Source organism: Trachemys scripta, chromosome 2 (assembly GCF_013100865.1).
Source record: "Trachemys scripta elegans isolate TJP31775 chromosome 2, CAS_Tse_1.0, whole genome shotgun sequence".
In the NCBI taxonomy this organism is placed as follows: domain Eukaryota; kingdom Metazoa; phylum Chordata; order Testudines; family Emydidae; genus Trachemys; species Trachemys scripta.
The window spans coordinates 134,432,619-134,457,083 of NC_048299.1; the positions used below are offsets into that span (position 1 = coordinate 134,432,619).

A 24,465-nucleotide genomic window follows, 5' to 3' on the forward strand; every position below is an offset into this window, starting at 1 on the left:
ATTTATTTAATTAGCTATTGAAATTGTAGATTAAGGTTTATTGACAGCTGTTCCTGTTAAATACTATATAGTTTATTCCTGGGAAGCAGACATGCTGACTAAGGGCTCAATCCCAAACCCACTGAAGTCAATGGAAAGATTCCCATTTATTTCAGTGGGTTAGAGATTAGGGCCTACAGTAAAAGAATGGGATATAATATGAATGTAAGAGTCTTATTTTTCATTAATCTGCCTGTCTCAAACCATTCCTTAAATAAGTAGTTGAGTTAAAAAAATGCTGAGGGCCAGACACTAGCCTCTGCTAAGGCTCATTTACTGGTTAGCCATATGCATTGTGCTGAATTAAGTGCTACTACACTTCAGCTGCAGGTGGCCCTTTGAGAGCTGTTGCAGCTGGTGCAACTTTTAGAGCAGTCTTGAGGCTGCTTGAAGCTGCTGTGAAGGATCAAACCAGTGGCATGATGACTAGGGGTGCACAAAGGTTGATCTGGCCCTGAGATTTTAACTTCTCACTGAATATGCATTCACTCACTCAGTTAAGCGACTGAATTTAAATAGTACTAGTAAAATCACTTACTGTTGTAAATGCTTTTGTTAATCTATAGTAAACCAATTTGAATTCAACTACCTTTAAACAAAATTCATTTAGCTATGAATAAGATGTCTGGATTATCTATCTAGACGGGATCTACCTATTGATTCGGGGAATAATAAACTTCTGTTCTAGTTTGCCTAGAGAAAAGTATGCCCTATACGGCAGGGTCTCACTCTTACAGAAACGTCATCTCTGTTGGAAGTTCCCCACAAGAGAAACACAACAGAAGACACTGTAACTGAAATAGGTTTTATTACTTATTTTCATGTGCTATCATCTTTGTCAAATAAGTTATTAGTTATTAATAATTAGGAGTTCTCTTGCTTGCCAAGATTATGACATCCATTAAGGCATGGTACGCAATTTTAGGTGACAAATAACGGGGTCACTATACTGAACTGATGTCATGAAAAACAACTGTTAATAATTTTGGCCTCCTTCCCATCCATCCCCCCTCTTGGTTCTTCCCTCCCTCTTCTTTTTCCTTTACTTGCATATTTTCCCAGGCTATCTTGTTAGTGTTGTTCCTCCCCTCCACCCCCCACCTCCCCATTTAGTTGTCAAGTATTGATTTATTACATTATATAGTTTAATATTAAGGAAGTTAAAATGTTTTTGCATATATAAATTAATACTATGTTGCATGCTACTGATGGTAATTATAAGTTTGTAGTGTTTTTATTTATCTTTTTGTATTGTGATATTTGTATTGAAAAGCAAAAAATAACAAAAACATTTTCGTCAACCTACCTAATATTTGTTTCTGTAAACTCTAATTTTAGTAATGGGTGACAAATGTTTTTGGTACTTAGCCTCCTAACTAATGTGTGAAATATCCCTTTCACTGTGACTAACAGCATACTTCACACAGAATCCTTTTGCTATCTAATGGCGCGTTGATACACTTAGGCAACTTATCCCTGTTAACTCCACTGAGCTCAATTGCAAATTGATGTTGGTTGCCTTCCTGAATCTCTGACAAAAGGAAACAATAGTTGTAATTCTCCAAATGCCAAACTCTCCAGCTTTCACCCTGGCATCTTCTACAACACAGTTACGCATGATCAAAAGAACAAGTGGCCACCAACACCAACCCACGAGTGTGGTACATTAAAAAAAACAGGCATCAGTTTTATGAGACTTTCCCATAATAGACTCATAGACTTTAAGGTCAGAAGGGACCATTATGATCATCTAGTCTGACCTCCTGCACAACGCAGGCCACAGAATCTCACCCACCCACTCTTGTAACAAACCCCTAACCTATGTCTGAGTTACTGAAGTCCTCAAATCATGGTTTAAAGACCTCAATACTGCAGCTTTCTAAATTTTAGCTTCTTAGCACTCTTTCTTGGACAGCTAGTATATATGTGTTCATCTTACTTCAATGGGACTTCTCTCAATATAATAAATCCACACTAAATCTGTGATTTTGTGAATCTAGTCAATACTTGTTTCTCCTACACAGGAATTTCAAATCCACTCTCTTTATTCTTGATATGTTTTTTTCTTGTTGTTGTTGCCAACACCTAATTCTTGCGGCTTTAAGCTAGGAGAGAGAAACATATCATTTTAAAGAACGTGTATATGTTTGGCTTAACCTTCTGCATTGGCAACAAACATCTTCCATATCTTCTAAAGAACAGCTGAAGCTTTGGTCACCTGAAAGTGAAGTGTTTGGATGTTTGAAAATGCTAGCTATAATATAATAGATAACAACATAATGTCCAAGACTCAAGCATTTTTCTGCTGACATGGAAACTCTGCAGAGCACAAACGTCTTGGGTCATTTTTAGAAACATTTTTTTTCCATGGTGCAAGAGACAGGACATGTGACTATTAAACACGTTTTATGTTGTACTATAGTAAGGTGAAGATAATCAAGATTTTTGAAAAAATGACTATTTTCTTTATTCAAATCATTACTGCCAGGCTGCTCCTTAAAATCCTGCCCACAACAAAGAGCAACCAAGACCACATGACAAACTTTCTGGAATATTTTTTTGAATTCAACTGGATTACATGCTGCTTTTTCATTTGTAATACAAAAGCATTAGATGATTATCTGGGGATTCCACATTCACACAGCAAATTAGTATTACTTTCCACTCCCACTCCTGTTTTTGTAAGCCTTGTTACAGGTGAAGGCCTAATAAGTATTTCAAAACTATCACATTGGTATTGCATTATCAAAAAATAAGAGATGGAAGAGAACTATTAGGTGTGTTGCAGAGATCAGGTAGCTGGATCTTGCCCCATATCCCAGCCAGTGTAGTATTGTTCCCTATGTTGTATGTAGGAGTGTTTTGTCCATCTACATTTAAATTACGTTTGGTATGGGGCTTCCTCTTCCTTCAGGAGAATACTGTCCAAATAAATAGTCCTTAAGTTTATTTTTTTCCTATGCTCAATTGCGTATCATTACTCCTAATTATGCTACAATATACCTTGAAGCACTTAACTTGTTCTCTCTACTCATGAGTATTTATCTCTTTACAATATGTTGTAATTTTACCATTCAGTGGTAGGTAGCATGAGGTTTAATTGATACCAGTGTGAATGAATCCTTAATAAGTATTCTTTATAGGATTAACTTTCTTGCACAAGGTAATTATCCAGCTGCCTACATCAGAAGTTCACATCTTGTGATCCATAGACCTATGGTGGTTTGGGAAGCATGTTGTAGATAGTTAGATAGCAGTGGTTCTCTGCCTTATTCACAGCTGCTAAAGCACATGAAAAACAGCTAAAATTCATTAAATAGTACATAATATTCCCAGTCAGAACCAACATTAAGATGGAGTTTAAGTTAAGAGAATATATTATTTCTGGGGTAAAAAAAAATACAGCAGTGTTAAAAATATGCCTAAACCAAGAATTATGAACTGAAAGCTAAACTTAAAAGAAATTAAGACATGCTAAATCATAGAAATGCATAGTGAAATCACCCAACCAACCTTAACTCTGTCCTGTAGAGATGCTATGCAAAACCATATGTAGTATTTGGGATCCTAGGATATATTAAACTGGCTTGTAAAAACATTATATTATTTCATACCTTTTTCCTCATGGTGTCACTACAGGGTAGCTACTGTGGCCACAGGCTGCCAATCTTTGCTAAGGCCAGCATGTGACTTCAGTTGCATTAAGAACAAATAGAGACAGTGACCATTTTGAGAAAACCCATCTTAATTGGGGGCAATCTGTGCCTCAGTCTGATTGAGAACTACAAAAGGTGCTGTCATTTTGAATGAAAACATATTAAACTGATTTGTAAAAACATTATTTCGTACTTTTTTTCCGCATGGTGTCACTACAGCGCAGCTACTGAGGCCACAGACTGCCAACCTTTGCTAATGGCAGCCTGTGGCTTCAGACCTTTGAGAACAAAAGAAGATTGGGCCAAAATTGCCGCTGTCTTAATTGGGGACAGCCTGTGGCCTCAGTCTTATTGAGAACAACAGATGGTGCTGTCATTTTGAATCAAGACAACTCTTCATGAGTTTCTCAGAAGGACACTTTTTTTTCAGCTTCTGCTTTAAGAGACGCTTTCAGTCACGAAGAATAACAGAAAAAATAGCATTAATCCTAAAAAAAGTCTTTTCAAAACTATGCACTGCACTGTATCTACTTAAAGATACATTTAAAAATTAAACATAAGCTTAAATGCATTGCTGAATTGTAACTTGTAGTTTTGAAAAGGAAGTTTTAAGCCTGTGATGAACTTTAAGAACACCTAGACTATATTACCTGATAATATCTCAGACTTTGATGCTGTTGTGAAGTATGAATTTGTTTCTCACCTTTGGTCTTGCATTCTATTTTTACTTGATAAACAAGGGTTTTTTTCAGTCTACTGCTAACAAATATACAGTGTTTTCTTTAAATGTGAGACTGTTTCAGCTCTTTGCTGTCATCCCCAAAACGAAACTAGGAAGTTAAAAAAAAAAAAAAAGTTTATCTAATTAAAACCCAGCATTGATTTCACCAGTAAGGAAATTAGAACAAAGTAATATTGATTTTATATTCCCTGTGTGACCCAGATTGCTAGAGGAATTACGTAAAATTAAGTTCTGAAGTTTTCATGTAATGTATCAAAGACTTGTTCCAAATTCCATAGAAAATCCACATCATAGAGATCTGGGGACTGGATTCTGTAACTTGTTGCATCAGGGCAGAAACCTGCACCCACATGGAGTCCCAATGATTAAATGGCGGTCCTGTGAGTGTACAGGGTTACACCTGCATAGTCTCCTTTGCAGGGGCAGCCCCCATGTTTGTAACTGTGCTGCTGGGTAACAAAGTACATTTATGACATTGAGCTGTTTAGAGGAAACATTAATTTTCTGCTAGAATCTTTATCCCTATTTGTCAGTCATGAATGTTTGGTATTTGCTGAAACAAGTTCATTTATTTCAACGCAGATCCTGGGAAATGTTCTCGTCTACCTTGGACACGTGAGGAATATATGTGAATACTTTGTTGTATGTAGAAAAGCACAAGGATGACTGTGTCAAGTGGAACAATAAAAAATAAAACACCTAAAAACATCTGGCGATTGTCATGGATGTGGGAATACCCACCCTCCCCACCATCCAACCTCCTGAGTGGGGTGAATAAAGGAAATATTTTTTCACAAGAATTTATTTGAATTTAAATACAAATCTCTTTGGCCATGTTAGCTACCCTTTTGTGTTTGATTTCAAAGAACTTTTGCGTGTTCAATTTTTAAGATCACATAGATTCATAGATTATAGGACTGGAAGGGACCTCGAGAGGTCATCGAGTCCAGTCCCCTGCCCGCATGGCAGGACCAAATACTGCCTAGACCATCCCTAATAGACATTTATCTAACCTACTCTTAAATATCTCCAGAGACGGAGATTCCACAACCTCCCAAGGCAATTTGTTCCAGTGTTTAACCACCCTGACAGTTAGGAACTTTTTCCTAATGTCCAACCTAGACCTCCCTTGCTGCAGTTTAAACCCATTGTTTCTGGTTCTATCCTTAGAGGCTAAGGTGAACAAGTTCTCTCCCTCCTCCTTATGACACCCTTTTAGATACCTGAAAACTGCTATCATGTCCCCTCTCAGTCTTCTCTTTTCCAAACTAAACAAACCCAATTCTTTCAGCCTTCCTTCATAGGTCATGTTCTCAAGACCTTTAATCATTCTTGTTGCTCTTCTTTGGACCCTTTCCAATTTCTCCACATCTTTTTTAAAATGCGGCGCCCAGAACTGGACACAATACTCCAGCTGAGGCCTAACCAGAGCAGAGTAGAGCGGAAGAATGACTTCTCGTGTCTTGCTCACAACACACCTGTTAATACATCCCAGAATCATGTTTGCTTTTTTAGCAACAGCATCACACTGTTGACTCATATTTAGCTTGTGGTCCACTAGAACCCCTAGATCCCTTTCTGCTGTACTCCTTCCTAGACAGTCTTTTCCCATTCTGTATGTGTGAAATTGATTTTTCCTTCCTAAGTGGAGCACTTTGCATTTGTCTTTGTTAAACTTCATCCTGTTTAACTCAGACCATTTCTCCAATTTGTCCAGATCATTTTGAATTATGACCTGGTCCTCCAAAGTAGTTGCAATCCCTCCCAGTTTGGTATCATCCGCAAACTTAATAAGCGTACTTTCTATGCCAATATCTAAGTCGTTGATGAAGATATTGAACAGAGCCGGTCCCAGAACAGACCCCTGCAGTACCCCACTCGTTACACCTTTCCAGCAGGATTGGGAACCATTAATAACAACTCTCTGAGTACGGTTATCCAGCCAGTTATGCACCCACCTTATAGTAGCCCCATCTAATTTGTATTTGCCTAGTTTATCGATAAGAATATCATGCAAGACCGTATCAAATGCCTTACTAAAGTCTAGGTATACCACATCCACCGCTTCACCCTTATCCACAAGGCTCGTTATCCTATCAAAGAAAGCTATCAGATTGGTTTGACAATACTTAAAATACTCTTGGAAACTGAGTATTAAATTTACCTTCCAGGAGTATTTACAATAAAAACCTGATTATAAGAATTATGCTTATCTAACCAGGGAACAGAGACAATACCATCAACCTTATGTGACCAAATATAGTTAAGTAACAAATCTCAGATTTCAAATATTCATTAGCAAACAATGCTGTAAATGATATTCAAAACCTATTTAGTTGACTATGTTCAAATAATGTATACTTACAATACAATTACATTTGCTCACAAGCATTCTGTGAACAGAAAAAGAAGGCAAATTCATCAAAAAATAATTCTTGCACATTATTTGCTCAGCTCCACAGAGAGATAGAGAGAAAATTCTTAGCTGTCTCAAACAAACAGAAAACTCTTAGCTCTTAACTCTTGGATATACTTTATGTTCTTCATTATTATATTATGTATTCCTTTCCATCTTTCAGGGCACATCATATCTTAACAATTGGTCCAGCATATTAAGAATGTAAAACATAATGGAAAAAGGTAAAAAGCCATTCAGATTATCGAGGGTTGTCTCTTTTTATACAATATTTCCTTGGGATGGTATTGATACGAGCTGCTTTTAAAATGACTTAATGTCTTTGGTTCAGCAACCTTGCTAGGCAGGTGATTCTAAACAATTCTTATGGGGGACTAACCACTGCCCCCGCATGTCTCTTATGTTTGGAGCAGTAGGTTGCTGCTCTTTGGCTTGACAGATTTGACTCTCATACCAGCATCAGATAATAAAAGACAAACACATGCCTATTTATTCTTTTCTCCTGTCATATCTCCTGCTGAGAGAATTAGAGAGAAGCCACATGCTCTGAAAATGTAAAGAAATTGAGCCTGGATAGTTCAACACTTACCAGGCTTACTTTTAATAAAAGGTGAGAAACATTTGCAATTTTTAAATGTAGAATAATCAAAGTCAAATAGTTTGGGGATTTACTTCATATGATATTATGTTGTAAAATAAGGAGAATAATCAATACATTAAACACTAAACCATTTAAACAAAGGATGTGTCAGTCACTGGCTATTCTCTTTTGGGACCAGAGTAGAGACTTTATACATATTACTAGTTGAAATAATTGTATAATTGACAACTTTAAGAACAAGAGAGGAAGAAAATATCAGTTGAGCAAGAGAGTTATGGAGTGTGGCTATCGTACAAACACTGACTTGATTCATGTTTAATGGCAGTAAAGTTCTGCTCAATAGTTAAGATAATTCCTAAAATGGCACTCTTATATCAGTCTTAATGCCTTCTACAGTTAAGGTCACAAAATAGTTTTCATTAGCACCCTACGTCCTTGCATTCAGATCTGCAAAATATTCACTTTGTGGGGTGGGGGTAACATTTTTCATGCTTCATCTTAGCTGGACTGTCAGTTTTTCCATAAATCTTAAACACAATCCCATTGACTCTTTCTGAGTGCTGTTAAAAATAATTCTGACCAATCAGCCAACTCAAAAATGGGTGAACTTTGACTCTAACTTGGCACACAAATTTGTGTACTAAATTTGAAAAAATAAAACATTGCTTGGATAATAAAGATACAGGCATTGAAATATAATCTACATATGTTTATCAGCAACAACTAGGATTTATTGCTTAATAAAGTCCACCTCTTTGTGTCATCAAAATGAACCTTTACTTTGAGGCCACTTAATAATCTATTGAGGTAGTCTGGATTAAACTTGAGACCCATATCTGATTGAAAGCAATGGGCTGGGGGAGAAATCAAAGTTTTGCAGAAAACTATTTCCAGCTGTTGCAGTATGATTTGGCTGGTGACAAATTTCAGCATAGCTGGTATAACAGGGCAGCATGGAGGAAATTTCCATGAGGATCTCATTTTGGAGATTCCTCACATTGAGGCTACATTTACACTACATACCATTTTTGGCAGCAGATAGTGTCTATCTAGCTACACTCCATAAGGAAAAGAAGGCTGTGTCCACACTGCAGTGTTGTAGCTACATGTGTCAGTGAAAGGTTCTGGCAGAGGGGAGACAGTGAGGAAAAGTTCCAGCAGCTCCCTGTTGCCAGAGCCTTTCATTGAGGCAAGAAAAGACGTTAGCAGGGAGGAGGCTGCTGGGAAAGGTCAAGCTGAAGGAGCCTTTCCTGGAGTCAACTCTGACAGCCAGGAGCTGGCAGAGCCTTTTCTTGCTGCTATTTAGCTACTGGCATCTTGCCCTATGGCAAAGTAGGGGTCCAGCAGCGGGGAGCTGCCGAAGCCTTTCCCTGGTGTCTTCCCACTGCCTGAACTGTTCCTCACTGGGGAGTCTTTTCCTGAAGTGGGGAAAGGCTCCAGCAGTGGGGAGGCAGCGAGACACCACATGTCTAAAAATAGCAGTATAGATAGGAAGCATGGGTAAGTAGACAGCATAGAGGATATGTGCTTGCATACATACTCACACCCCTCAGGAATGTCTTTACTGTACTCACCTAAGCCATGCCTCACCGGCAACACTCCTAATTATATTCATGCTAGGGGGGCCTTGCAGGTATGTACTCTACATGCTGCCAAAAGTGGCGTGTAGTGTAGATGTAGCCTAAGATCCCTCAAATTGCCCATTGGTCTCTGCTCCCTAAGGCCCAACGTAATGGCTGAATTTTCACAACAGAAAAGGATAGACACTTAGTTTAATTTTTAAGTAGCACCAGCTGCTGAGCTAATCTAAATCCATAGAGGCTCTTATATTTTCCCCTCACCTGCAAGCTTCTCCTTTCCACAAAATTAAGGCTTTTCTGTATGTGTGGGAAGAATACTGATTTTATGTTTATAATTGCCTTTAAGGAAATTATCCTGGCAGCAAAATTTTAAACTACACGGATCCCAGCTGTTCTTCCTCCCAGACTCTAAGAAAGAATATATGAAGATAATTATTAAATATATTAAATAATCAAACCTTATTGGCAGTGTGGCGGGGGCGAGTGCCCCCACCCCAATGTGAGAGGGGGCTAGAGCGGCTGCGCGGGCCAGCAGTCAATGAAAAAAGGGCTTACTGGGGGCCAATCAGAGCCCAGATTCAAGACAGCCAATTAGGGCTCGGCTTGGCCCTATATAAAGGCTGCCCAGGAAGGGAGCAGGGAGTCTATCCCAGACCTTTATGGGGGAAGGTCTGTCTCTAGAGCAGGAGACCAGCACCTTGGACAGAGCAGTGCTGGGCAGGCTCAGGGGAAGCACAGTAGGGCTCGGGCCCAAAACCTGCCAGACTGAGGGCCCTGAGAGAAAGGGCCTAGAGGGTGGGAGGGGCCAGAGGGGAAGTGGCCCAGGGACAGTTGGACAAGGGGAGAGAAGGAGGGCAGGGACGCTGCCACTAGAGGATTTCTGGGTTGGGACCCGGAGTAGTGGGCGGGCCTGGGTCCCCCACTTCCCCTTTGTACTGCACCTGGCCATGCAGTAGGGTGGCTGAGACAAACTGCAACCGGCCCTTGCGACAAAGGGCTAGACTTTGGAGGTTGTGATTGGCAACTGAGGCTAGTGCAAGTACTGCTGAACACCCTCCCCTCCCCGGAAGGGGGTGAGGATGGACTAGGGGGCACTGCCAGAGGGCAGTGGCCTAAAGAGGATGCTGCTGAGTGGGGAGCAACATGGGTCCAGACACCAGTGAGGAACAGATGACGACGGGACACCACCAGCAGAGGGTGCTCCCCATGGACTGAGCTAATTCCCGGAACAACCAGTGGGAGGCACCGGGTGGTGAGTCCCAACCCGGTCACAGGGAGACAGCATGTAAACCAAAATGCTAGAAGATTGTCATGTTAAGTTGCAAATTACGTACAAGGACAAGCAATAATTATTGTGGAACAAAAACTCAGCTATAAAACTCACAAATGAAAAAAAAAACAGCTTGTGTCATCTTAAAACTGAAGAGCTAGAGGACATTTAGGAAAAAAATCTTTATAAACATAGAGCTGATAGCTTTGTTCTGAAGTTAGGATGAAAACGAACCAACTACAGGGTCTGTACATGTCCCTATGCACTGATTAAGCCCTTGAAAGTCTTAAGTAGGTCTTAAGTAATGCTTAAGTGATTCATAGGCCATCTACATAGCAATGACTTTTACCCTGAGCAAATTATTGCTATTAGATTCCTTTACTAGGAAGAGTTCACAGAAGAACTCCAGAAGGCATTCAATTATTAGAACATCATCTCTATCTAAACATGTGTTTCTTCAATCACACTTTTAAAATTGGTATTATTTAACTACATTAAATTATTTCAAAACATCTGGAAATGTGCATTATATATCACGTTTCAGAGTGGTAGCCTTGTTAGTCTGTATCAGCAAAAAGAATGAGGAGTACTCGTGGCACCTTAGAGACTAATAAATTTATTTGGGCATAAGCTTTCGTGGGCTAAAACCCACTTCATTGGATTAGTCTAGTTAGAGTTGGTATGGCAACACCCAATTTTTCATGTTCTCTGTGTGTGTATATATATCTTCCTACTGTATTTTCCACTGCATACATCCGATGAAGTGGGTTTTAGCCTACAAAAGCTTATGCCCAAATAAATTTGTTAGTCTCCAAGGTGCCACAAGTACTCATTCTTTTTATTATATATCATGTAACCCCTTTGGGGTTTAGAGAGCATGGGCCAAGAGGAAATGCTGTTTGGGGATGGGAAGAGCCTGGAGAGAGGGAGAGCAACAGGGTTTGTGTGTGTCCGGAGCTCCAGACAGAAGGTCTACAAAAAGCAGGCCCTCACAGAGTGAAGCAGCAGAGAGCCTACCCGAAGCCTGGGAGGGGGAGAGTGGCTGACCAGGGGCACCCCAGGACAGGATTCAGTATGAGCACTCTGCCATAGAGGAATCTCATGAGAAGGACAACCCAGAGCTGGACCCATTATCACTGCTGCCCAGAGCTGTCTGGAGGGATGAATACTGGGGCTTGTGACTTTGCTTTGGAAATAAGGAGGAAGGTTGTTACTAAGTGGGGAGGTTGTCGCTCTGTGTGGCTTTGCAGAGAGTGGCAGAAGAGGCACCAGAGTGGTTTTGGGGGGAAGATTTATTGGTGCTGTAGACCAGGAACAACCAAGATGCATCACTGGACCGGAACTTTGCCCAGGACTCCTGAACTGTGAATGCAGGTGCATTGCTCAGTAACTGCCCTTTCGGATTGTGGTACCACTGGGCCTGTGGGGCTTTGTGTTGAATGTAACACTGTTTTACCACCACCCCTAACTTTCCCCATTGTATTATAAATATTTCCCTTTCCTATCTTCTTTGTACCCTTACAGTGTGTATATGTTCACTCTGGCGGTTTGGAACAGGTGCCCTGTGGGTGTAAGTAACTTGCCCTGCTGTGTTTTTGCGTATGCCTTTTCTTGGCCAGAGCTGCCTGTAGAGTAGACTCCATCTTGGCTACAAGGGCACCAAGTTACAATCATAAATCTGTCTGTGACCATGAGGTTCTCCTTGTATTGCTACTGGATTGGGCCGAACACTGCATCCCATCTCCTAACCATGGTAAGCCATGAAACTGTAGAGCTTCAGTTAGTTCAGAATTCAGCAGCCAGCCTCTCCAACAACACTAGTCACTGAGAGACTATTGTTCTGAGGTTAGAATACAGGCATCCTGATGTGGCTACATTTATGGAGTTCACAATAAGAAGTCAATGGGAGTTGTGGGCAATCAGCACTTTGCAGGATCAAGCACAGTGAAAGCCACTAGCCAGTTCAATCCTGTTTATTTCTTTAATATCAATAACCGGTTCCATCAAGTCTTACAAGAAACACAGATCAGACTTCTTTCTTACAGTGCCTCTCAAAAGAAAGGCATGTGGACCAAAATATATATGTACACCTCTACTCTGATATAATGCTGTCCTCAGGAGCCAAAAAATCTTACTGCATTCTAGGTGAAATCATGTTATATTGAACTTGCTTTGATCCGCTGGAGTGTGCAGCCCCACCCCCCCAGAGCACTGCTTTACCGCGTTATATCCAAATTCGTGTTCTATCAGGTCGCATTATATCTGGGTAGAGGTGTAACTTAAAACTGAATACTATCTATAAAAGCATTTTTTCCAGATTCCTACATCACTTGGACCCTTCTACATTTTACACATTATACACTATTAAAGAATTTCATGCAATCCTTTGAAATAACTGGAATTTATAAAGTTATTACAGTCATTTTTTGTCCTTAACATTTTGGTTTATGCTATAGAAGTTAATGGATTTGTCAAAATAAAAGGTCTAAAATTTAATCTGCTGTACAAAATGTTACTTATCCAAGCCAATAAGGGAAGTGCCAGCTGAAGTTTTGGGAGGCAGTGGACCAGGAAATAGTCTCCCCCTTGTTTGCGGGGCCAAAGGAAGATCAGGGCACTCAGCAGTTCTCAGGAGGTGCTCATCTCCTTGCAGGATGAGTCCCTAAATACAAGAGGATTACTGGAGAATGGCCTATGGAATCTATAGCGTAGTAAGGCTACCAGAAGAAATGCATTTGTCTGTCCATAACTGGTTCCTTTTGTCAATATTAGCACTTAAAACACTCAGACATGTCAGCTGAAACCACCATATGAGCTGATGATCCTGAAGCAAGAAGAAACAGGATCAAACTAAAGAGCAAAATACATAAAAGATATCCATATTGCACTAAGGCTAAGACCACAGAACATTACTAAGGATAAAGTCTACAGAAGATGGCTATGAAAATTGAAAGGAAGATGAAATTGCCTATATCATTTTGCTAAGATCACAGAGTAGTTCAAGGAACATTTAATGTCAGAATTAGGGCCCAAAGCTGGGGCATTACTCAACTAAGGTAGTCATTGATAAGACTGACCAACATGAACTGGGAAATATAGTTTGCTGAAAATCAAAAGCTCCTTCAAGTGAAATGGTGTCTTCCATCTTGTGCTATATTGGTAGTTCATTTGCATGTAGACAATCAATGAGAGGGAAAAGTTGTGAAGATAATAACATGGATGAAAAAGATGTATTACTGTAGGACAGGGTACCATTGAGGATACTTGGTAGGGGAAGTGTATTCTAGAGAGGAATTCATTACACTCAGGTCATACTCTTGTTGATGTCATATTCACAGGCCTGAACCTGATGAATACTTTTGTTTTGCAAACGGAATTTTTCATATACATTTCTTATATCAGGTATTGTTTTTACTATGTTTAAAATTGTATGTAAGAGGTTCAATCACATTATGAAAATGTATGAATTTGTATATTATATTTCCCCTCTCCTGATTAGACTGTTGTAGTAGTGCAGAAAATCATATTCCTTTTCGGGAGCTATTCTAACAATTTTTGCTTAGTACAATGTTCAAACACAGTTCATTACATCCTAGAGGCATTACAGTAGCTGAATTAAATGGACATGTTGATCTCATGTGATTTACTTTTTGTGATTGGAGTTTCATGTTTTATATAGTATAGGGCAAATTCTACTATCCTTAGTCAAAACTCAATTTTCTTCAATAAGAGATTTACCTGAGAAAGGCCTGAAAGATCTGGCCTTAACTTTAAATAAATAATACTAACAACAAAGTATACATATAAATGAAACATAACTCAGGAAAGCTGTGATCAAGGTATCCTTTACAACATGCTCTAGTATACAGTCCACACACTGTGTAGACACAAAACTCACCAGGGTGTTGGTCAATAAAGAAATTAACAATAAGGGAACATGAAGTTCAGCCCAGTAGTACAGTCAAAGGTAAACAAGAGTAAATGGAGTATACCTTCTTCTCATCTGGGACTATGGAGTTTAGTTTAGGTTACTTTACCCATTTTTTTTTAACCACTAGTTCAGCCTGTGTGTTCTCTGCAAACTTGGCTGCCATTAGAGTTCATACATTGGAGTTACTCATCCCCAAAACCTATCTGGGGGGCAACTTCCACTTTCTGTGATATCCACAGTGAGTGCAATCCACAGCAAGACTCACTAGATGTCTCCCAAAAGGAGCAATATCATCTGCTAATATAGTCTGAAATGCCATGTAATGTTAGGAGATAGAAGTCAGGAGCATGAAGGACATGGACCAGAGAAGAAAATCAAAACTGAAATTAGTTTTATGAATTTAGTGGTTATATTTCATATTACAAAGATTGCCCAGTGTTAGACCATCTACATATTTACCATGTGCTAGAGATATATTACTACAGTTTAAGACTGGATTTGCAAGGAGTTTGGGAAGTTTCAATCAAATTTGTTGAGGAAGTGTAAGTTGTAGTCATGCCTTTAGTATTTAAGAGCAAGTTGGATTGTGGTTGTCCTCCTTATTATATATTTCAGGAGTAATATATTCTGAAAAGAAAAGACTTTGAGCTCAGGGAAGCATCTGTTACTCAGCCTTGTCCAGTTAATTAATAGGTGTCCAAAGTTTCAGAACTGAGATAATTTTGTTTTGTATTTTTTTAAAAGTTTGTTTGAAGCAGTAAAATAAATTAAAATATATAGAAATATAGCTAACCCTATAAATATTATTTACCCACTTACAAACAAATTGAAATATATATAAATGTACATAAACAAACACATATACACACCAGACATGCCAAACCTGCAGAAAAAAACATAGAAATGGGGCTTGTTTTTGGCTTAATTCGCTCATGAGTTGCTTGTGGGCTAGTTTTTGGCTTGTAGCGTATTGGGATTCTTAAAGATTGGCTTGTTTTGAAATGGGATTTGCTTGATTTTTGGCTTATTGTAAAAGTCAGGGTGCTTATTTACTGTGTGAAAGTTGGCAACTGTGATATATACACACACACACATGTTGGTGTGCATTTTTGTGTCAGTTTAATATCTAAGCATATCTCCCACCCTGACTCCCCCTACCCTGCAATAAAAGGAAGCAACTCTCCACACTTTCTAAAGCTGATGTGTATTTTTGCCTTCTTTGGTCGCTGAATTCTCACACATCATGGTAACCTAAGACTTTTTATTACTTAATTAAGATATCTAAATATTACATTTATTCCAATATATGCTGTAGCCTTCATCTTTCCAAAGATAATGTGAAAGTGTTAAAGATGGTGGTAGCTATCTTGCCAATTTTATGGGATATAAAACTGAATTAACTATCTCAGACTACATTTCAAAGGCTCTTCATTGTGCATGTGGGAAGCCCAGCACAAGTATTCATTATTACAAAACTTTTAAAGAGCTTCCTGACTACATAACATTAATTGTCAGAGAATTTTATCTTTCCTTGGAGCTTTGTGATCTCAACTCTTCCTGTTAAATCTTTTCCTTTAAACAGCTTAACATATTTCCCATTGGGTGTACCTATAGTTGCTAGGCCATTATGTTCTACAGTGGCTCTTAATAATGTCTGAGGCAAGATTACTATACCTTTACTGGCCCTGAGCCAATTTGCAATCAAAAGTAGATTTAGTCATGCAGTTTTGGTCTGAAAAGTCTCTTAAATCTTTTTTTTTTTTTCGGTATTTATTTTTGGTATACTCTGAAGTCTTACACTACAACTCCTGTTTCAGAATTCTAAACATATATGCTGGGTGTCAATACATTTCCTATTCGTTATTTGATTGTGACCTTGTATGCACTTGCAGTTACATGCAGCTACACACCAAGGTGAAGGGCAGGCTGTGCCCACACTCACTGTGGTGTATATTACATGCAGCAGTGAAAGCCTCTGGCAGTGGGAGGCAGCAGGGGTGGGGGAAGGCTCTGGCAGGGGATGGCAGTGGGACACTACACTGATAAAAATAAGCACTGCTTGGGTGTGTAGAAAGCTATGTAGGGTATATACATTAGAGGCTCAAGCGAGTAGGGCACCCTACTCTACACACCTTAGCAGTGCCTCATCATCTACACTGCCATTTATATCCATGCTAACTAAGTGTGCAGTGTCTGTACTCTACATGACACCATAAGTGAAGAGTTACACTAAGAAATTCTTACTACATGAACATTCTGCATAACTTGCGATGTGCGAGCATTTGGTTTTTGATATTTAGTATCCACACTTAACTTACTTCGGGAAAAGGCAGGATTTACTGTACAACACCAACAATAATACTATCATACTTTGAATTATTGTTTTTAATATCAAAAGTGATTTATAAATTTTCTGTATGTGTGTGAAAGAGAGAGAGCATTTGGGGTGGGGGGGCATGTACATGCAGATTAAATTTATAATTCCCTCCCTGTCATGGGAACAACACAATTAACTTGGTAAATCCATACCATATTATCATGTAATTACATTCCAAAATGATTGGAGCAGAACCCACAGTCGAGTTCTTATCTTTCCCTATTATTATTGTTAATAGTAGTAGTATATGTAAAGGAATCATGGTTGGCTTGTGCTGGAACTGTATCACATCCTCATACACTATCCCACATGAGGCTTCTGGGCTGGAACTGTATCACATCCTCAGATACTATCCCACATGAAAAAGGTGAAAAATAAAACCCCATAAAACATCACTTTTTGTGTCCCCTCTCCACCTGCAATTTGAACAGTGATTGATTTGCATTAATATGTCACTTCCATCACTAAAAATCAATGTGGCTTTTCAAATCAAATACATATTGAACTTTTACATACTCTGAGGAAACCTTGGTGGATTGTCGTTGACATCAGTGAGTGTGATATTTACAGTTGTTGACCCTGATAGCCCTCCGACCTGCCCAGCCATATCTTTGGCTTGAATGACAACAGAATAATGCTCTCTGGCTTCCCTGTCCATGTTATGCAAGGCGGTCCTGATGACTCCTGCGATGCAAAGAAAAACAAAAGAAACACCAGTGTTAGCATTTCTGAACAGTGGTCCAGGGTAGACATCTACAGAGCCTGTGTTGTCAACAGAGGTGGGACACAGAACTTCTACTATTGCAAAGCCCCTTTATAGCCAAAATAAACTATTTTAAATTGAATTTCTGATTTCTAACCCACAGATTGGAAGTCTCTTGTGTGAAGACAACCAAAGAAAATGGGTTATATAATGCGTTGTGGAGAAATGTTGTTGAGAACTGCATTGTTTTCTAAAACATCTAATATAATTGTGACAGCATTTGCTAGACAGACAGATTGCTTGAGGATATGTAGAAATTAAAAACACCCCATATTACAAGAAAATGTAATAATATATCAATAAATAATTACTCCAATTGATGTAATGTAGAAAGACCTCAAGGTACATTGCCAAAAAGACAATGGTTTATCTTATATGATAATTGTTTAAGTAGCTGTTTAATTGAAATATTAATGAATATGCATTCATGCTCCACAAGAGAAGTCTCAAATTCCACTATCTGGTAGCCAAACAAAAAATAATCTTTTGTTTTTCCACATAAAGTTTGGCACTATTCTGAAAAGTGACTTTGAAATTGGCTCCCTCTTATTTAAGATGCCTTGATCTGCTCCTTGTATCCATTCACAGTTATAAACAGTTGACCTTAGTGAGAAAAATGCATTTTTCCTGCTTTTTGACTCCTATTTAGTCCAGCAGAGCCAATAGAGCTGTAAGTGAGTGAACAAAAGATTCTATTTAATTTTACACATCAGCAGCAGAAATGTTTACTAACTTCCAATATCTTCAAGCACACTGATGACAATAGGGTTGTGCAGGTATCACTTAAGGCATGACCAATATTACTTTTGTCACTGGTGATACATTAAATAGAATAACCCAGCTATATCCTCTGAGCCCAGACTGAGTTTACAAGGTTGGCAGCCAGGAACCCCCCTCTTCCCCCAACACACTATTATTTGTCAGTGGGGAGCATTTCACACATAAATGGAACTGCAGGAGTCCCTTCCCAGAGCAGAGTCCCACTTTAATATTTAGAATTACAAAAGGATTTGTAAGGGCATTTTGAAACATATTGTTAAATAGAGAAAGAAAACGAAAGCTACCACTGTCAAAGCTTCCTTTAAAAAATGTGTGAAAGACTAAACTTGTTAAAATAAAACTGTCCTGACATGGTAGCTGTTGCTTCTATGCAAATTTAAATCATTTGATAGCCATGCAGAAGAACAGACAGGGGTATAACAACAAATGCATCAATGGGTGGGGGAACTTGATGGGGCTGGAAGTGAATGGGGGGGGGGGGGAGTCCTAGAGGGAAGGAGACACTCACCATGGGATAAGAGTTAGCTCCTCCCCCTGGGAGTCTCTGGCACCCATTGGCCAGCTGCAGGAGAGAGGTGCTGATGGGTCAGGATTTCCCAGCTCCCAGGACGTAACTTGGCATGGAGGCCACATGTAGCTTCTTTTGATTTGTCATGCTTACTATACTAACTAGAAAATAAACTTCACATGGATAACCTGTCTCGACTCAATGAACCAAACATAATGTAATTTTTAACTATTTGCGAAGCCTCTGACCTGCTGCATGCCAACACATTCAATGTGTGTACACAGAGAAAATTCTTCAGGATAGTCTGAGAGAATATCATAATAATTTAAAAAAAATGGTTAATGTTTTATATAGTTCATATAAATACAGCTGTAGCTTAGTGTTCTTAAAAAAACCCTGATCTATAAGCTTAATTCTGCACATCTGTACTTAAATGAGCAGACTTTACTCATGCAAGTAACCACACTGAAGATGAGATTACTTGTGTGAGTAAGGGTTACTCATACAAGCAAGTGTTTTCAGGCTCGGGTCCTAGAGACACTTAAACTAAAAGTAGGGTTGGCTTAGACATAAAAGTATCACCTGCAATCTACAGCAAGCTTCCAGGTCACAGTTGTTTCAGCCCAATAGGGAATGGCTGAAATGTCAATATGATCTTAATTGTGCATGCTCCAGTGAGGTGTGAGGTGGAGTATGAGCTACTTTGTGATGTCTGACAGCTCTGCGCTGAGAATCACTCTGCTTCTCTCCCTAATCATTTCCCTGGCTGGTACACAGCAAAGCGTTCTCCTTCTGCTTTCTGAAACCTCCATCATCCACTTGCTAGTTTCCTAATTCTTTCTAGAAACATACAAATGAGTTCTGAGAACAATGAGCCAGACCCTCCATTGGAGTAAACTGATATGGCACCCCTGAGATTAATGAAGCTATTTATGGCAATTTATACCAAATGAGGATCAGGATCATTATCTATTCCTGTTACATTCCTATACATATCACTAACACATTGCCCAGTGCAGGGAGTTTGTGGTAGCTTTGCAAGATTAATTCAAACTGGCCCTACTTGAGATAATACAAATTCCACTTTCAAAGTGAAGGCTAAGTCATTTTCCTTGCCACTAGATTCCGTAGAATGGCACACAGCTAAGCAAAACACACAACATATTTCCAGAACGGGGTTAAGCATGGTTATGTAACATTAAAACACATGCAACTTTACTAGTTTGACACTTCATTACCAACTCTAAATGCAGTTAGGTTTTTTAAAAGGTCGGTGAATCTTTTGAGAATATCTAAGTACTGTACCATTTCAACAGAACCCGGAGAAATGTATGTGCAGGGCCGCCCAGAGGTGGGGGCAAGTGGGGCAACTTGCCCCAGGTCCCGGGCCCCACAGGGGCCCTGCAAGACCAGGCCCAGTGGCGGACCAGGTCTTCGGCGGCATTTCGGCGGCGGGTCCTTCAGTGCTGTTGAAGACACGGAGCGACTGAAGGGCCCCCCGCCGCTGAAATGTCGACGAAGACCTGGACCGCCGCCAGGTAAGTACAAGCGCTGCAGCTCCCGCGCTTTGCCCCAGACCCCCTGAATCCTCTGGGCAGCCCTGTGTGTGTGTGACATTCTATACCTTGGGGGAGCAACCTGTAATCCCCATATTCCTCATTTCTATAGACCTCTGATCTTACATATAAAGCATGCCTTGTAAGGTATCAAGGGAATAATTATGATCTGCTGAAAGTCATTTCTCTATTCATATATGTATATCATTAACTCATATGAAGTTATGAGAATTGTGTGGTATGGTTGTCACTAAAACATGCTGTAAATTGGGGAATCAGCCAGGTATTACCTCCCCAGAGGCAACAGCAAGGAAAGTAACCAAGTGGGGTATCAATGAATCCATCAACAACCATTGTCCAGCAAGTGAGCTACAATGCAATGACTCACGCACATGAGGCCACACCAGGGGAATTGCTGAACCTTGCCTGGAGACTCAGCAATGCCCCCCAGACATGCCTGGACTTGTGTTTTCCAAGCACACGGACTGAGGGTATAAAACAGATACAAAGGCTATATGCTGGCACTTCTCCTACTCCCACCTACAGTGCAAGCAACTAACACAACACTCCAACAGAGGAGATTGGCAGAGCTTTCAGGAACAAATCTGTATATTAAGGACTGCAATATCTAACGGGGTGAGAAAAACTGCTTAATCTAGATGGTGCCCAGTCTAATAGGGTTGAGAGTTTAGACTGCATGCATATATTGCATTTCTTTTGGTAACTAACTCTGACTTTTTGCCTATCACTTAATACCACTTAAAATCTACCTCTCATACTCGATACATTTGTTTGTTTATCTTTACCAGTGAGTTTGTATGAAGTGTTTCAGAGTAGCAGCCGTGTTAGTCTGTATCCGCAAAAAGAACAGGAGTACTTGTGGCACCTTAGAGACTAACAAATTTATTAGAGCATAAGCTTTTGTGGGCTACAGCCCACTTCTTTGGATGCATATAGAGTGGAACATATATTGAGGAGATATATATACACACATACAGAGAGCATGAACAGGTGGGAGTTGTCTTACCAACTCTGAGAGGCCAATTAAATAAGAGGAAAAAAAAAACTTTTGAAGTAATAATCAAGATAGCCCAGTACAGACAGTTTGATAAGAAGTGTGAGAATACTTACAAGGGGAGATAGATTCAATGTTTGTAATGGCTCAGCCATTCCCAGTCCTTATTCAATCCTAAATTGATTGTATCTAGTTTGCATATCAATTCCAGCTCAGCAGTCTCTCGTTGGAGTCTGTTTTTGCAGTTTTTCTGTTGTAAAATAGCCACCTGCAGGTCTGTTATTGAATGACCAGACAGGTTAAAGTGTTCTCCCACTGGTTTTTGAGTATTATGATTCCTGATGTCAGATGTGTGTCCATTAATTCTTTTGCATAGAGATTGTCCGGTTTGGCCAATGTACATGGCAGAGGGGCATTGCTGGCTGGCAAATCTGCTCAGGTTTTGCAAAGGCTGGTATATGTCCACTTTCCATTGTTGAAGTGGTGAAGCAATTAATAAATGTGCAATGCCCCTCTTGAGCAGTACAAAATGGCAGATTCCTGGGGAACAGTGCTGGGTGCTGGGGAGGAGATTGTGCTGGTGCCTTTCTCTGTGCGATTCATGACTGGCTCTGGGAGCAATCATGCAATCTAGCTGGGTGTGGGGTTCCACATGCTGTTCTGCTGAGTGATCACAGCACCTAGAAGGGCTAGTTGCTTGTCACTAGTAAAGCATTGTGAGAGACAGCCCAGGCTGGAGAGAATTCAGGGAGTACAGCAGTACCACAGTCCAAGGCTGCACCCCAGGGATCACATCACGGTATGTTTAAACAGGAAACCATGTGAAAATTTGTGGTTTTAACTCAGTACAGCTTTGAGTTTCTAGGTTCATTCTCAGCAGCAACTTAAGGTTCCAGGATTGCATACACCAGAGCCAAAGGAAGTTTGCATGACACCTCTCACTAAAATAGAAACGTTTGTCTTTCTTCAGGGTGATCTGTTTACAGATACAGTTTTCCCTCAGAGATTCTCAGAACATTTCAAGAATAAATATCTAACCCCAATTTATATGTAATTACTAGAACTTGCCAAAGAAATTTTGATGGAACCACATTCAGTCAGAATATGCAGATCTGTCAAAATTGAAATGTTTTGTGACATCAGATTGATTTTGCCTAATTTATTTTTTTGGAAGAAAACTGGTGAGGTGGGGGGGAGGGAGGGATCCTAACAATATTGCAACTTCCCACTTAAACACTCCCAGAATAGAAAATTTTTATTTTACATTTGGAAATTACTTCATTCTGCATTTTTTATTTTGCATTATATTATCTATTATAATTAGATTATCTATTATCTGTGTTTTAAAGTCAAAATCAAAACAAAATATTTCAATCAATACAAAACAAATTATTAGGGCTATAAATTAATCTCAGTTAACTAATGTGATTAACTCAAAAAATTAATCACGATTAAAAAAAATAATCTGCAGTTTTAATCGCATTGTTAAACAATAGAATACCAATTTCAATTTATTAAATATTTTGGATGTTTTTCTACATTTTCATACACTTTATATTCTGTCTTGGATTGAAATCAAAGTGTAAATATTTTTATTACAAATATCTTCACTGTAAAAAGGATAAACAAAAGAATTAGTATTTTTCAATTCACCTCATACAAGTACTGTAGTGCAATCTCTTTGTCGTGAAAGTGCAATTTACAAATGTAGATTTTTTTTGTTACAAAACTTCGTTCAAAAACAAAACAATGTAAAACTTCAGAGCCTACAAGTCCACTCCGTCCTACTTCTTGTTGAGTCAATCGCTAAGACAAACAAGTTTGTTTACATTTACAGGAGATAATGCTGCCCTCTTCTTATTTACAATGTCACCAGAAAGTGAGAACAGGCAATTGCATGGCCCTTTTGTAGCCGGTATTGCAAGGTATGTACGTGCCAGAGATGCTAAATATTCGTATGCCCCTTCATGCTTCAGCCACCATTCCAGAGGATGTGCTTCCATGCTGATGATGCTCATTAAAAAAAAATAATGTGTTAATTAAATTTGTGACTGAACTCCTTGGGGGAGAATTGTATGTCCCCTGCTCTGTTTTACCCACATTTATATTTGCCATATATTTCGTGTTGTTGCAATCTCAGGTGATGACCCAGCATGTGTTGTTCATTTTAAGAACACTTTCACTTCAGATTTCACAAAATGCAAAGAAGGTACCAATGTGAGATTTCTAAAGAGAATTACAGCAGTGTTTCTCAAACTGGGGCTGCCGCTTGTGTAGGGAAAGCCCCTGACAGGCTGGGACGGTTTGTTTACCAGGTCCAGCCGATCCAGGCCAATGGGGGCTGCTGGAAGCGGTGCGGGCTGAGGGACATACTGGCTGCCGCTTCCAGCAGCTCTCATTGGCCTGGAGCAGCAAACTGTGGCCAGTGGGAGCTGCGATAGGCCGGACCTGCGGACAGGGCAGGTAAACAAACTGGCCCGGCCTGCCAGGGGCTTTCCCTACCACAAGCGGCGGTCCCAGTTTGAGAAATACTGAGCTACAGCAAGGTTTAAGAAAAGTGCCTTCCAAAATCTGTTAGCGAGCAGAACCCATCCATGCATTGATGCATGTCCACTGGAATGGTGCTTGAAGCATGAAGGGACATATGAATCTTTAGCGCATCTAGCAAAAAAAATATCTTGAAACGCCGGCTACAACAGTGTCATGAGAACAACTGTTCTCACTTTCAGGTGATGTAAACAAGAAGTGGGCGGCATTATCTCCTGTAAATGTAAACAAACTTGTTTGTCTGAGTGATTGGCTGAACAAGAAGTAGGACTGAGTGGACTTGCAGGCTCTAAAATTTGACATTGTTTTACTTTTGAATGCCATTTTTTTTACATAATTCTATGTCTGTAAGTTCAACTTTCATGATAAAGAGATTACATTACAGTACTTGTATTTGGTTAATTGAAAAATACTATTTCTTTTGGTTTTTTTACAGTGCAAATACTTGTATTCAAAAATAAATATAAAGTCAGCACTATACACTTTGTATTCTTTGTAGTAATTGAAATAAATATACTTGAAAATGTAGAAAACATCCAAAATATTTAAATAAAAGGTATTGTATTATTGTTTAACAGTGTGATTAATCACGTGATTAATCAGGATTATTTTTATAACCACACGATTAATCATGATTATTTTTTTAATCACGTGACAGCCCTACCAATAATGCATTTTTCATTC

The 24,465-nt window shown here is 39.4% G+C and overlaps 1 protein-coding gene across 3 annotated transcripts in view; it reads right to left on the minus strand.

Annotated features, from left to right (window-relative positions):
* CDH18 (cadherin 18) overlaps window positions 1–24,465 on the minus strand; it is a 904,559-nt gene that overhangs the window by 94,660 nt on the left and 785,434 nt on the right. For all 3 annotated transcript variants that reach the window (XM_034761577.1, XM_034761578.1, XM_034761579.1), the window contains one exon: window positions 17,129–17,296. In XM_034761577.1, the coding sequence (XP_034617468.1) occupies window positions 17,129–17,296 (168 nt within the window). The remainder of the gene's footprint in view (window positions 1–17,128; window positions 17,297–24,465) is intronic.